Source organism: Pristis pectinata, chromosome 23, assembly GCF_009764475.1.
Source record: "Pristis pectinata isolate sPriPec2 chromosome 23, sPriPec2.1.pri, whole genome shotgun sequence".
In the NCBI taxonomy this organism is placed as follows: domain Eukaryota; kingdom Metazoa; phylum Chordata; class Chondrichthyes; order Rhinopristiformes; family Pristidae; genus Pristis; species Pristis pectinata.
Genome location: NC_067427.1, coordinates 10,658,178 through 10,673,937, shown reverse-complemented (window position 1 = coordinate 10,673,937; position 15,760 = coordinate 10,658,178). Strand labels below are relative to the sequence as shown.

Here is a 15,760-nt window from a genome sequence, read left to right as displayed (position 1 = left end):
CACATACACAGATGTCTCCATAGAGAACTACTAACTATATTTAGCAAGTGGGCAGGTCAAAAAATATTTGAACCAAAAGCAAAGTTGGCGCAAATCCTATCCAAACTTTCTCCACAGTCTCTCGAGGAAAAAACAACTAAGATAACTCATGTGAAGGAAGTGTTTTAGGATCAACAAACAATCTGCTGGAGGAACTCAGCAAGTTCTGCTGCATCTGTGGGAGGAAAGGAATTGTCAACATTGTGGGTCGAAACCCTGCATCAGGACCTGACAGCCCAAAAAGTCAACAATTCCTTTCCTCCCACAGATGCTGCATGACCCGCTGACTTCCTCCAGCAGATTGTTTGTTGCACCACATTCCAACATCTGTAGGCTCTTGCGTCTCCAAGTGTTTTAGAATGTCATTCAAGAGATCAGCCGTGAGGCAGTAGTATTTATTGTCAACTCTTTAGCCCTCGTTATGGGCCCTGCACTGTTGCCATGAATTTACCGGCAAACTTCAGGAAGTTCTTGAAATATATTTCCTGCATAAAATTCATAAGCTGTTGTTAAATAGCTTCCAAGTGAAATTCAAAGTTTGTTAATTGCCAAACCACCCCTTTAGAGGGTAAAATCTTGCAGTCACTGGGTCACTGGGCTTCCAAACACATTGTAAAATCAAAATAGAGAACACTGAAGTACTCAGCAGTTGGCAGCATTGACGGGGAGAGAAACAAAGCTGATGTTCAGATCATCTGATTAAATTTCATCTGCTGAAAGACCAAGAATCTGAAATGTTAACTCTGTTTATCTCCCCACAGATGCTGCTTGACTTGATGAAGATTTCTAGCATCTTCTGTTTTTATTTTGGCTTTCCAACATCTGCAGTTACTTGGTTTTCCAACAAATTGACCTTCCTTTGAGGATTTAACCCTCTCACCTAGTACAAACTCTGCCTATTATCATGGGTTAAGATATTCCTAAAGGTCCAACCTGTGATTTTCCTGTCTTATATAGCTAAACTACATTTAAATCACTGAGCTATTGGAAGTATAATCCTATTTTATTCAAATTCTGTTTTTTGAAACTGTTCAGAAAAAATCTAAGGGTTGAAATATAATTTTAAAGAAGCATTTATATTATTGATATACATAATTTTGAGGTCACCTGTTTCCTCTTTGGAAAATGAAGCTTTGTAACTGTGCTCAAAACAAAGAAGACATTAACTAGCAGCATTTATGCTGGTGATTTCCTTTGACTGGCAACCCCTCATGTAACCCAAACCTTGTTATGATGACAGCTAAGTTGATGGGTAGTCTGCTATATTCAGTATGATCTGGATGATGTCACTGCATTTGGAGCTTAGGCAGTTCCAAATGGTTACAAACCACATATGGCTTTCTAAAATCTCTCAAATTGGATCCTTTAAGTGCAAAAACAAAATAATAGGTTGAATAAAAAATAATAGTATGGTATTTAAAAATGGCTTCAGACTACCTGTTATTAATTTTTTGCATATGGTATTCTATTTCCTACATTTTGTCTTTGACCCTCATAAAAAAGGACATTTTTATTCTGTCCTTTTTTTTTCAGGATCAGACACAGATTTATTCCCTCCCTGATGCCTGCGGTGTACAGAACTGGGAGGGTCAGGGAGGTGGGAAGAGTACAATAATAGATAAGATAGTGGCTCCCAGGGGACTTGTCCACTGCACACTCTATCCATCAGCCGCCTCTTTCTCTTACCAAGGTCAACACTAATGAGGATGAGCCAGGGTCTCAGCCCCACGGGATCTTCCAATCAGCTCCCGGCAACACTCACGCGCTTGCACTTACAAGCAACCGCTTGCATACGACAGAGATTGCGACAGAAAACAGCAGCTAAATCATAGACACCTGAGAAATGGCAGTGTTTCTCCACTCTGCTGTATAGATTCACACTTAGAGTTTAAAAGAGTAAGTACAGGAGGATTCTGTCTAATGTGACATTGAATGCTATTTCTGTCAAATCCTTGCTCTTAAATAGGCATTGATAGACTAACAATGCACGACAATCAATTCCACTTCAGTAAGTACTTAATAACTACTGTAGGAAGAACAAATAATTAAATACATAATATTATTCAATTCACTGTATGTGTCATTAGGTATAAATAGATAGCAATGCTGAAAATGTAGAGTCTTGACACGTCTTCATAAGGTGTGAATTATCATCCAAATAAATTGCAACAGCTTTGGTCATTCTCATTTTTTAATATTTTATTTGTTTTTGGCATGTTGGTGTTACTGGCAGGACCAACCTTTGTTGCCCATTCCTAACTGCCTTGAGAAGGTGGCGCTGAACTCCTTTCTTGAACTACCACTGTCCTCCTAATGAAAATATTCTGACAGTGTTTTTGGGTAGGGAGTTCCAGGATTCAGATCCAGCAAAGAAAAGGAGCAGTGATATATTTCCAAATCGGGATAGTGTGGAATTTGGAGGGGTACCTGCAGGTGGTGGTATTCTCAAGCGTTTTCTGCCCTTCTCCTTTTTATTGTTCTAGGCTGCAGATTTGAGACGTGCTGTTGGACTAGCCTTGGTGAGTAACTGTATTGCATTTTTTGTAAAAGATACACTCTATGGTCTGAGTGTACCAGTGGTGGAAGAGGTGATAGTAGGATGATGAATGGAATATAAATCCAATGGACTGTTTTCTCCTGGATGGATTGAGCTTCTTGGGTGTTGTTGGAGCAGTGCCCCTCCAGTCAAGTAAAGAATATTCCATCACATTCCTTGGTTGTGCCTGCAAATGAGGAAAGGTTTGAAAGTTTGTGGGAGTCAGGAGGTGAATAACTTTCCACTGAATACTCAAATTCTGACTTGCTCTTGTGGCCACAGAATTTATATAGGTTATCCATTGAAATTTCTGATCAATGGTGTCTCCTGGGATTTTGACGGAAGGGAACTTGGTGATGGAAATGCCTTTAAAGGATGCATGATTAGTCTTCCGCATGTTGGTGATAGTCATTGCCATTTATTAGTCTAGCTCTTGCTCCATGCAGACATGAACTGTTGTGTTTTCTGAGGAGTTTAAAATGGAATTGAACATTGTACAATCATTGGCAAACATTCACGTCTTATAAGATGGAAGGAAGGTCATCCATGGAGCAGCAAAAGATGGTTGGAACATCTTATTTTCACTCCATCGGATAAAAATCCCCCACTTAATTCACTGATAGCAAATGCAATTAGATAGAAGTAAAATTGCTCAGTATATGAAATTATTATCAACACTGGTACACTACACATTGACAGTTAAGTATTTCAATAGCTCTCTGCAGAATCTTTTTGTTACTGAGAAGATCAAACTTTGACCCAATATTGAACATTCCCATATTATAGAATTTTATTTTAATCATCAGAAAGGTTTTTGTGCATTGCAATCAAATTTCTTGGAAAATCTTAGTGATTTAAGAAAGATTACATTGAAAACAAACTTAGGGAAACTTACAGCAAAGCACTGGAATTATCATAATCCACTATTGCTTTCCTATTGTCTGATTTGAAATGCTATGCTGTGAACTGATTTAACATCACCAAGTAGACTACAACAGGGCAGCAAATCTAAGACTATCAGTTCTATTAAATCATAAAATATACACCTTTTTTGATGGACAACTAAAGGAATGGTATAGATAAATCTTAAAGAATGTAGTATTTGTTAAAGTGTCAGTGGTGTAATCTGGAAGTATACCGTCCTCTTCCACATAAATGCAGACAGTACCCAGATTGATGTCATCACCTGATCCATTGACACAAGGTGATTACAGCAATCAAAGAACCCGATGGATTTCAAGAACTTGATTAATTAAAATTTCCTCCAGCTGTACAATGGCAAGACTATTTCTATTCGCGTTAGTATCTGACATCCTTTTGGTGCCTTTGGGCTTGATTCCACCAACCTAGCAACTGGCATGTCAGGCAATACATAACCAACACATATGACACAGCCCTGAGCCCAGCATCATTCTCCACAATATTTTTGTTGTTGAAACTGCTAACCTTCACCTCTGCAATATTTACCACATTTTTCTTTTAACTTCTCTTATTGAAACTCCTTCCATGCCTTCACCACCTCCAAGTTTCACAGCTCCAATGTCACCGTTTAGTGTCCAATTATAACTTGCTACAAGCCCAAATATATCTGAATTGCTGCCACCCACCTTCTCACTCATGCCGAATCAGCCCGATTATAGCTTGCCGTACCTTGGTGTGCCTAGTTCCAGAATCCTTGCTTCCAAATCATTTCATGGCTTCACCACATGCAGTATTAGTGATTTTGTTTCTCCTTCCTTCAGTCTTTGTACAGCCTTCTGCTTCTTTACCATTCGATGTTTCTTCATCCCTCCTCCCTCCATTTCAACAAAGATGGGTGTTCATTTGGCCACTCAAGTCTTGACCTCTGAAGTTTTCTTTCCAGTCGTTTCTGCCTTACCAATGTATCACCTAGCACCCTCCCCCATCCCCACTCCCTACTTGTCCCGCTATCCTGCCATAAAAAATAACCTGAAAATCTTCCTTTTTGACCAAGCCTCCTTTATCCCAATTCTCTCCATCCCCTCGTGCTTGCTGTACATTCTAACTTTTTCTCCTTGTAATAAAGTCCCTCATGAACATTTCATACACTTGAGCAATGTCGTGTGTGAATTACGATTATTGTTACATATTCTACCCTCCACCCATTCATGCATGTGACTCCGTAATGTATCATCGTATTATCAGTGTGTAATGAAAGTGACACATGGAGTCTTCTAAACATAAAGGTTTATGCTTAGAAGTTCATCCCTGATTGTGCACTATAAAGTAGTATCTGCATGCTGTGCTCTTCCTCCGAAATTCCATTTCACTCTGCTGCTGAAATTGCATTCTGAGTCCAATGCACTGACTCTGCTGTTTGTTCATTTGGTGCTACAAGCCAGGGATGAATTTTCAGGCATTAATCTTTTTCATCCATTGTGATGAAAAGGAAGGACCCATATGTTCTACAGCAAATTTTATATCATCAGGACATCTTAAAAAACCTACACAATCCTTTTAAGTTAGTGCAGTCACAGTGTTATGCCAGCAAATGTGGCAAATTTGTACACAGGAAGATCCCACAACACCAATAAGATAGAAGAGCAAGTAGTCAGTTTTCAGTGATATTGAACGTGGGATAAATGCTGATGCACACACTGGGAAAGATCTCCTTTGAATTTTGTCATGGGAACTTTTAAGTCCACTTGCAGTGGGAAATGGGGTCTTGGTTTAGAATCTCATGCAAAAGATAATACCTTGGGCAAGACTCTATTGCCTTAGTCTTGTGCTGCAAATATATGTATAACTGTGTTTTTGTCTGAACATGTTAAACAGGAACATGAAATATATTGTTTAACAAAACCAGTCTCCATGATTACCAAATGTATTATTTCTGAAGAGTGTTAACATCTTCAATGCTTTCAAACAAAAATTTGACTTTGTCCCAACTTAGATTTGATTGTTAAAGTCACTGTAGGCAGAATCTATCCTCTACCATCATCTTTGATTTTATTCCCGCTGTTAATATAACAAGAATATTCTCATGTACTGAACATCTGTAGTCTGAAATTTCCTTCTTGACAAAAGGAATATCTATCTGATGTCACAAGCGGTCGATATCAGTAGATCCACAGTACATGTGCTACATCATAATAACTGCTTTAATAGTGCACAGAGATCTTTATGGAAAACACAACTGAATGATACATTATTGCACACCCCTAATGAATATTTTAACCTTCTTCGTTTTAAGATTTTCCCATAAACCACAAACAATTAAAAGGCCCAATGGCCCTCCTCCCCTAATTAGTCACAGTATCCTGTTCATGTGTGTATTGCTAAGTACTTCAATTACCATCCTGCTACTGTCCTTGTTAGTACAGACAGACTGGGCCAGGAGGGAACAATTAACTGAATAGAAGCGTGCAGTGTGCAGGTGGAAACCTGCATTGTGTACCTGGCCCCAGAGGGACAGTGTTACAACATTGCACACTCTCCCAGCTGTGTGTCGGATAGAATGGACCATGGATAGATTTTGAGTTTCTCCATTCAGGTACTAAAGGTGAATACTTATTAGTGATTATATTATGAACATGTTGGCAGCAATAATGGTGACTCCTCACAATTCAAATAAGAAAAACACATTAATTCCTTGAATCCCTTACATTTTGCAAAATATGCGCATATATTTTTCTAATATACATCTGCAAGAAAGATTTTCTACAAATCTTTACTAGTGAATAAAACAGCACAATTACAGAAGCGTACTGAACCATGAAACATTTTTAAAGCATTAATTAGCTTTTTATGTTTATTCTGTATATACTAGCTCCTTTTTTTGGTCCTGCATTTACAAAAAGGTTTTAACTCTGTATTTACGTTTTTTGAGAAATACAGCAAATAAATCTCCCAAGTAACTCCTATGCAGTGGAGTTTCTGATGACTGTAAATCTAATTGTTCAGTTTCAGTGATAGGAGCTGATGCCTGAGAGCACCAATGTGATATATACTTCGGTGTTTCTAGTAATCGACCACAGATTATCACTCAGTGAATCTGTCATGATTATACCAGAATCATTGCTCCTTCGGTGAGCAAGTTTTAACTGCATAAAATATCTTTGTACCAAATCATCCAACAGACCTATCTACTACCTACATGACCACTGCCAAACGTACAGCCCAATCTCAGCTTGGAAACAGTCCCCTATTAAATCACTATTATTTTAGAACCATAAGGGTGACTCTTAAGTAGCTTATACCAAATAATCTCACTTCTGGTTATGTTGCCAGTTATAAATCATTAAAGATATGCTCCAGCAATTTTTCCTTCATCCAGGCCTCTTGATGCAATTACCACCTCAGAGTCATTCCCAGATATCTAATATTCTCAATCCTCAATATAATCCATATCATACTGTGTACATCCCAGTAATATATGTCATAGTATTTCTTAGTAAACCAACAGGAATCATAATATACTGAGTAATTTTCTTGTACTGGTGGTACACTGCAGTAAGGAAATGGAGGAAAAAATAAGTATTTGTCCACACAAAACAATGCTTTTGTGTCAAAGTATCAGATCAAAGGTATAATGCACCCCCTCCCACCTAACCCCACCATCTTTTGACCACCCTTCCCCCATCTAATATACATACACATAAAAAATAAACAGTTTGAATATAAAATCAGTTGAAAGTCGCAGGAGGTGATTCCAAGGCATAGCTTAATCTCAGGACTTTAGGGACCAAAGGCAGCTGAACCTGCTGTCTCATCATTTATGTTATCTAAACCCCTTGGCTTGTATCAGTTCCAGTTACCTATAATAAAGTCATTTTACATCAGCTCAACAACAACATTTAATGGAGTAAAGGAGGTATCATATGTTTTAAGCAATGTTATTAATGAACACAACTAGTAGCACTGAAGAGGTAAATAAATATATAGAACGTCTCATTTCAAACATCTCGGAGCTTAACACAATGAATTACTTGTGAATTTTTTTTTAATTTATTCATCTTTTGGTTCTGGGCATCACTGGCAAAACCATCATTTATTGCTAATCCCTAATTGTTGGAGAAGGTGGTGATGAGCTGCCTGCTTGGATTGCTGTAGTTCGTCTGGTGAAGGTATTTCCTTGAGAAGGGAGTCCCAAGATTTAGATTTAGACCCAGCAAATGAACAGTGATTTGGTGTGTATTGAGTGTTGTTACATGAGAAGAAGATTGTTGTATATAATGTTATGTAGCATCATAAGATGGAACATAATTTTTCCAATAGTGGACAATGGGTGCAAAATCTAATGAGTTGTCTTTTCATTATGTTCTAGGAAGTAACCAGATTCCAACCTCACTTTTACCACAGTTATATAAAATCAGTGGAATATTTGTCAATTGATTTATAACAACTTTTTCGTAGGCCTTCAACCCCTATGTTTGACCTGCTGGAACATAAATTTCAGCAAAAGTGGATAGAGGAACAGAAAGCAATAGATGTAATGAAGAAGAAAAAAAAGACTCATCAGGTTTGTTTGCAGCCTTACAGTATAAATACATATATAAATAACATCTCTCATCAAGAGTGGGAATGATACACAGTTAAAGCAAGCCAAATTTAGGAGTACTAAATCACATTCTTTTTGCCATTCATGTAAAATAATTTTCACTGGTTGCCATGCCTAATATGTTGATTGGGAAACTCTCATTCTAACTCTCAATTATAAAGTCAGTTTTAAATCAGCTTAACAGCAATTCATTTTATATTTGGTTTACTTGGTAAAGAGTTGTAAAGAACCGGGCATTTTAAACAATGTTTCTGCTTATCACAGTCAAAAAAACTGAAGGGATTAATAAATGCTTGCATTTATAAAACCTTTCATATCAAACATCTAAAGGAACTTGATACAGTGAATTACTTCTGATATTTAGTAAGTGTTATTTTGTGGGCAGAATATTGTTATTTATTATGATGAGGTCGTGTCCAAAATGTTTCTCCTCTTGCTTATATCAGTTACAATAAAATCATAATCATAAGATATCATCATTATACCATCAAATTAATATTCATATGCTCCAGTAGATCCTCATTGTAACTATATGTCAAAAACGGAAATTCTTGCAAACCGAAAAATTCCATTGATTTAGTATATGTAAAAATGTGGTTACAGCTGTTATACTATGATAAAACATTTTAATAAAAATACAGGCGACCCTGTGTTATGTGGGAGGTGGGTTTGCATTCCTAGAAAATGGTCCTTGGCGTGAAGTCACATTATCTGCTTGTGTGAAGGAACATGAATTGAAAAACAAAATTGTGTTTCTTTATTTACTTCTATCGCATAAATTCCGTGAGAGTGAATTTTACTTGATCTCAAATTTTTGGGTAGTGATTTGTGAATTCTATAAGGGTGAATTTCTGTTACCCAAGTGGCCATAACACAGTGGTCGCCTGTACACATATCTTGTAGAAATGTCAAATGAGAAGATAGTGATTCACTTTATGAGATTGAATTTGTAAATCAATAGTTGCATATTGTTCTACATTGAACAAACAATTCATGGTGCCTACGACTGTTAGGCTTGGTCTGATGGTGAAATTTCTAATTCTAGTAGTTTCATGCATCTAGGTTTTGTGTTTGTAGGCCCACTTTGTAAAGAATTATCAAACACGTGCAGCATTCTTGAGCAAAGCCATACCACAGGTGGATCCTCCACCGATTGTGCACCCACTGCGTTACAGAAAGGTGAGATGGTTGATTTTTATATTTGTTTTAAAAGTTGCTATGCATGTTGCTCAGTCTTTCTTTGTAGAAGCATTGAGCTAGAGAATGAATTAATATACAGTTCTAATTGCTGCAACAACCAAGAAAGATGAGGTGATAACTCCAGTCATAGGGACTGCAGTAATATGTTCAGTAATAATCCAGTTTTCGTGCTCACCAGCACCTCTACTTCCTCAGGAGGCTAAAGAAATTTGGTTTGTCCCCTTTGACTCTCACCAACTTTTACCGATGCACCATAGAAAGCACCCTATCAGGATATATCACGGCTTGGTATGGCAACTGCTCTGCCCAAGATCGCAAGAAGCTGCAGAGAGTTGTGGACACAGCCCAGTGCATTACGGACACCAGTCTCCCCTCCTTGGACTCTGTCTTTACCTCTTGTTGTCTTGGTGTAGCAGCCAGCATAATCAAAGACCCCACCCACCCGGAACATTCTCTCTTCTCTCCTCTTCCATCGGGTAGAAGATACAAGAGCCTGAGGGCACGTACCACCAGACTTAAGGACAGCTTCTACCCCACAGTGATAAGACTATTGACCAGCTCCCTTATACAATGAGATGGACTATGACCTATGACCTCATGACCTCACGATCTACCTTGTTGTGACCTTGCACTTTATTGCACTGCACTTTCTCTGTAGCTGTGACACTTTACTCTGTGCTGTTATTGTTTTTTTTTATCTGTACTACATCAATGCACTCTGTACTAACTTAATGTAACTGCACTGTGTAATGAATTGACCTGTAAGATCGGTTTGTAAGACAAGTTTTTCACTGTACCTCGGTACAAGTGACAATAATAAACCAATACCAATACTTGAATCCTGAGTATTAAGTTTTCCATAAATCACCACTTATTTATAGTGAAGAGGTCCCAATAATGACAAAAGGCTTCAATCTGGAATATTAAATCTGTTTCTTTTCCTGCAGGTGCTGTCTGACCTTCTGAGTATATCCAGTAGTTTATTTATACATGTTTAAATGAAGATGCTGTAAATTGATTCTTTGAACTAGTTTAAAGAATCTGTTATTGTTAATATTGTTTATGTTATTCTTAACAGTCTATGAAAGTGGGCTTTTTGTGTTTATCAAGATTCCTCTGCAATCTTAATGTCACTGCGGTTCATTCATCGCTGTATTATTTTACATTACTCACACATGATTCTTTGGGTAAAAATATCACACAGCTTACTAAAATTAATGACTACAGGCTCAACCTCCCAGCTGCTCTTGGGCTCAGCTTACACGTGTTGCCTTATACATAAACACAAATGAAGTTCCAACAAAGATCATTAACCTGAAACATTAATTCTGCTACTTTTTCCACAGATGCAGCCTGATGTGCTGGGTATTTCCAAATGTTTATGTTTTCGTTACAGATTTCCAACATCTGCAGTTTTTTTGATTTTCATTTAAGTTTTTTTCAATTATATTCCATTAAGTTTACTCTTACTCAGTATTCAATCAATGAGGGAGTTTCATCTGAGCCTTAATGGATACAGAAATGTTTGATGATTTAAACCAAAACACACAGCAAGTTTTTGAATTATGCACGTAGAGGAAGGGAAAATTAAGGCCTTAATCGATTATGCCAGGTTAGCCAAGGTAACCTTAGAAAGAGCAGTGCATGCAAATTGTAGGGCCCCACATTACAAATTCCAGCAGGATCTCTGGCCTGGGATTGAGGATGGGTTTGGGGAGGCATGAGTGCAAAAGAGGGCTTCAAGATGAGGATCAGTGCCTGGGGTGGATCTGCAAGGAAAAGGCAGTGGGAAGAAAGCTTCATCATGGAAATGGCACCAGGGGTCAGGAATCCTCTACAAGGATCAAGGCTAGGTTGGGTGCTGGATCCAAGATCTTCACCAAAGATCTGGGCCTAGGATCTGATGACCAGGTTAGGTGGCTGAACATCAGATTTAAGGCTCTATCAGAGCTCTATCAGGATCACTCATTTGGGGGGAGGGGGGGGCTGCATCATCTGAGGAATGGTTGACAGAGGTCATGACCACACGGGATCAGAGAGTCTGGGTGCGTGCAGTGGTGAGGGGATCAGAGGGCTTAAAAAGAGCAATACATAGGGAAAGGCATCAGTTGTGCAAGTATGATTCATGCTAGGAAATAGTTGGTCAAATTTCCAGAGTGATGTGAAGCAATTCAAAAGTGCTCATTAATATCTGTGTAAAGTCAATTTTCTCCCACAAAATGCTGTGGAAAATTATGCAATATCATTTCTAGGTCAAAATAGTTTCATCGTGGTACAGGTACTATTTACGCAGCTGATGAGAAATGATTTTACAAATCTCTGGAGGTCACTCCATCAAGTACTCAGCTTACTTTTAAAATTAACAAATCTTGTTTAACATTTTTTAAAAAATCTACATCATACTGCAGCAAAAGAAAATTATGGTATCTGGTGATATCAACAGATCCTAAAAGAAATTTAAATTTCCCTAGCATTTAAATAAATTTCCCAAGTTAAATTTAATCTGGTTGTATTTCATTTTTACATTGCTCAGTCCATCATATCAATTGTGATATGTTTGCATTGTACATCAGGGATAAGAACCAACATCTTTGTTTTAAAGGCATGTGACATATTTAAATGTGCCTTTGACTGTGGCAGGAACAGCAATTTCCATTTGAGACAGCAGAAGTACTGCTTGATTTAACTTCTTATCAGGTTTATATTAGGTTTTAATCAACATAAGGAGTAATAAAAGTTAAAAAATAGCCATCGGTTGTTCTGAGAAAGGATGAGTGAAGGGACATCACAGGAATGCAGTGAGTGCACTGGTTGAATGGCAATATGACAAAGTTCTTAGAATGTGCTATTATTTTTAATAAATATTTTTAAAATTATAACAACATGCATCAAGTTAACACTAAGCATTAAGAAAAACAGTATATTCTTCACCTTTAACTTTGAAAGAAATATAAGGAAGACAGATCTCCTGGTTTTTCACTTGTTTTATGCTGAGTGCTCTGCATTTATTGTTACTGAGTGTGATGGATACACAGCCATGTCATGATATGGGGAATTTTCTGCTTTATATTACAAATTAACTCATTAATTCATGTAGGAGAATAGAAGATAAAAGTTTGTTGATTCTGTATAGTGTATGGACGTTCAGGGAGTTCTAACCTTATTGTATGTTTAGTTTACTGCCTTGCTTTTTGATGGTGAATTGCAATCAAAGGTAGGGACAGAGATTTTTCTCTTGACTCACCTCATTAGCCCAAAAACTTTACTATTATAGTATTGTGCCTGATAATTGTACTGCATCGGCCACTAAAATAATGTAATAATCATTGTAATCATAAGTTGTGAATACAAATTTCAGACCTATCAGATAATACTATAAACAGCATGCAGTGCTTTAGAATGATGCTTTAAAACCCAGTATTAGATTACAGCCTTAAATTAATCCTTAGCACATAATGTTCTTTATATGTGTAATGTTTCAGTGTGTAGAAAGAAGGAACTGTTAGGTTATTCTTCATTTACGATAAAAACGATGTTCACATAATATGAATGATTCTGGAGTGATCAAGGGTGAAGCAAGCAATGCCCAGGTACTGAGGGTACAAATCGGTTTTCCAGCCATATTAAGTTTTCTCAAGGTCTTAGTGCCTGCTACTTGAAAATACTTGGATTATTAATTCAAGTCACATTTGCCCACACTTAATGTCCTTAATGGAGTGAAATGATGGGGGTGGGGAGGGAAGGGCAGAAAGACAGAGGAACAAATGGGACCAAAATAGTTCACCTAATCATTCAAGGAGCACAACACTTGCTTGTAATTCTGCATATGGAAACAGCTACACCTGGTACAGTGATTTACCTTACTGCAAAATTCATAAAATTGTATCTTAAGTAGAAAAATTAAATTAATTTGGTAGTGTTGCTCCATAATATAAAACAAAAGCAGTTTTGAACCTAGCACAGTATATTACAGGCTGAATTTGTTTAAATCTGCTGCAAGTATTCGTTGTACAAATTTAAAAGGATTAGAATGGGAAGAAAATAGACAGGGGAAACTCAAAAATAAAAAGGATCTTCAAAATTGTTGTCATTGGAATATGCTTTGAAGGAAACAAGCTGTGTCCAAGCCCCATCCGAAATTTCTCTGCATATTACATTTTTCAATTCCTAGGACACCCTGTAAGTATGTGTCCCATTAGCATATGTCAGTAATCATTTTATAAGTTGCCTGTCAGCCCAAGGCTGTTCTACCAGGTAATGTCAAGGAAAGAACACGACCCTTCAGTGTTCAGCAGATTGTGTGAATCGCTGGAGATCTGAAGGGGGCAGCTTACATACCGTAGTCAATCCCTCACCCTCTCCATCTCTTCTCCTGCATTTCTGAAACTCAAACTGCTGGGATATAACCATCTGCCTTTCTTAATGATGGTATCTTAGGTCCTTCCTGGAAATAAGGTAGATGATAACAATTCTAGCCATAAACAAATGAAGAATGAATTTATATACATTAGGTGCCTTTAAGAATCAGGCTTAAATGTGGTGTGACTGCACTGTGTTTTAATGAAAATGACAACATTTCTGCAATTGCTGATCTGCTCTACCAAACCCTTATTTCTTATGCCCTTATCCCTGTTAAAAATATTACTCACCTTCAGTTTGGCCATCTCCCAGTACTGCTTTCAGCTTAGCTGTTTTAAGCCTAAGGAACACAGACGTGAATGAATAAAACAGACCCATTCACTACCAGATCCAGCTGGACCACATAAAGCTGTTTAAGGCCCTGCTGTCAACTGGCAAAACTGCTCACTACTCCAGTCTCACCTTGAACTGCAGAGATAACCCCAGGCTTCTTTTCACTTCTGTAGTCTGTCACGTTAAACTCCTTTCTCCTGTCTGCTCAACCCTTATGTATGGCAAAAAGAATGCAGAGCACGGTAGACTTTGTCATCAATATTGAGATCATCTGCTGCTTCTTTTTCCTTACCCGAAGTGTTAATGTTCCCACCCAGCTCTACCTCCAATCGTGCGCATTTCACTAGTTTCTCTCCCATCTCCCCTCGAACTCTGGTAACTCATTATGTACATGAGAAACATGTCCTGCGCCCTTGATTCCATTCCCAATAAACTGATGAAGAGCTCACTTCCCTTCCTTGCTCTGCATTAGCTTTTATTTGTCATGGTTCTTGCTGTTATCTCCCTATTCTTTTCTCCTATTGTTTAAATCTGCCAACATCACCCCTGTCAAAATACTAACCCCTGCCATTTCTGTGCCTGCAAACTGCTGACCTAATTACAACCCCTGCCCTCCAAAGTCCTTGGATGCGTTGTACCCTGCAAAATTCATTCTTACTTTACCTGAAACTCCTCATTTGAATCCCTACAATCAGGTTTCCATGCCTACCACATTATAGGTTTTTCAATGTCACTAAAGAATTCCTGTGTGATTGTGACAAAAGATTATCTGCCCTCCCTTGTCCTTCTCAATCTGTGTGCAATCTTTGACAAGGTTGACCACTCCAACCTTCTTCAATGTCCTTCCCACCACCATCTAGTTAGCTGGAACTGCTTTGCCTGCTATTTTTTATCTATCCAGTCAGAAACTTCAGAATCACCACCAATGTTTTCTCTTTCCACATCTGCACTGTTACCCCAAGGATCTGCCATAGCTTCCTATCATTCATCTGCATGCTCTCATCCAAAAAGATGGTGTCAGTTTCTATGTGCATGCCGATAAACCCCAGCTTTAGCCCCTCGCCATCTCCACTGACCCTTCTTGAACCCACCACTCTTTCTAGATATTGGTGTTTGCCTGGCTTCCATTGATGGATAGGCAGAAATTTCCTCTGACTAAATATTTGGAAATTGAAAATCTTCATCTTCAACCCTCATCATAAACACCTTTTCCCTCGCCACTTCTTCCATCTCTCCCCTGGCAATTTTTAACAACTGAACCAGTCTGCTTACAATCTTAGTGTCTTATCTGAGCCTGATTTGAGTTCTGGACTGCAATATCCACAGATCAAACTTTGCCCTGGTCTCAACTCATCTGCTGCTGAAACCCTCATCCATGCCTTTGCTAGCTTGGGACTTGACTCTTCCAGCATGTTCCTGGCCAGGCTTCCTCATTCTACTCTTTGTGAATTTGAGGTCATTTCCTAACATACACCTATCAGCCCATTGCTTGCTGAACAAAATTGGCTTTTGGATAAGCAGCACCTCACTTTTATGATTCACTTTCTTGTTTTCAAATCCCTCCATAGTTTTGCTCCTCTGTAACCTCTTCCAACCAAATCACTGGCAAGGTGGTGCAGCTAGTAGTGCTGCTGACACACAGTGCCAGAGAACTGGGTTCAATCCTGAGCTTGGGTGCTGTTTGCGTGGAGTTTGCACGTTCCCCCTGTGGCCACATGGGTTTCCTCTGGGTGCTCTAGTTTCCTCCCAATTCCAAAGATGTGTGGGATTGT

General features: G+C 38.3%; 1 protein-coding gene across 1 annotated transcript in view; it reads left to right on the top strand.

The window, feature by feature from the left end:
- Nucleotides 1–15,760, top strand: part of cfap77 (cilia and flagella associated protein 77) — a 110,167-nt gene that overhangs the window by 80,175 nt on the left and 14,232 nt on the right. The window contains exons 5-6 of the mRNA XM_052037239.1: nt 7,952–8,057; nt 9,174–9,275. Coding sequence (XP_051893199.1) covers nt 7,952–8,057; nt 9,174–9,275 — 208 coding nt within the window. The remainder of the gene's footprint in view (nt 1–7,951; nt 8,058–9,173; nt 9,276–15,760) is intronic.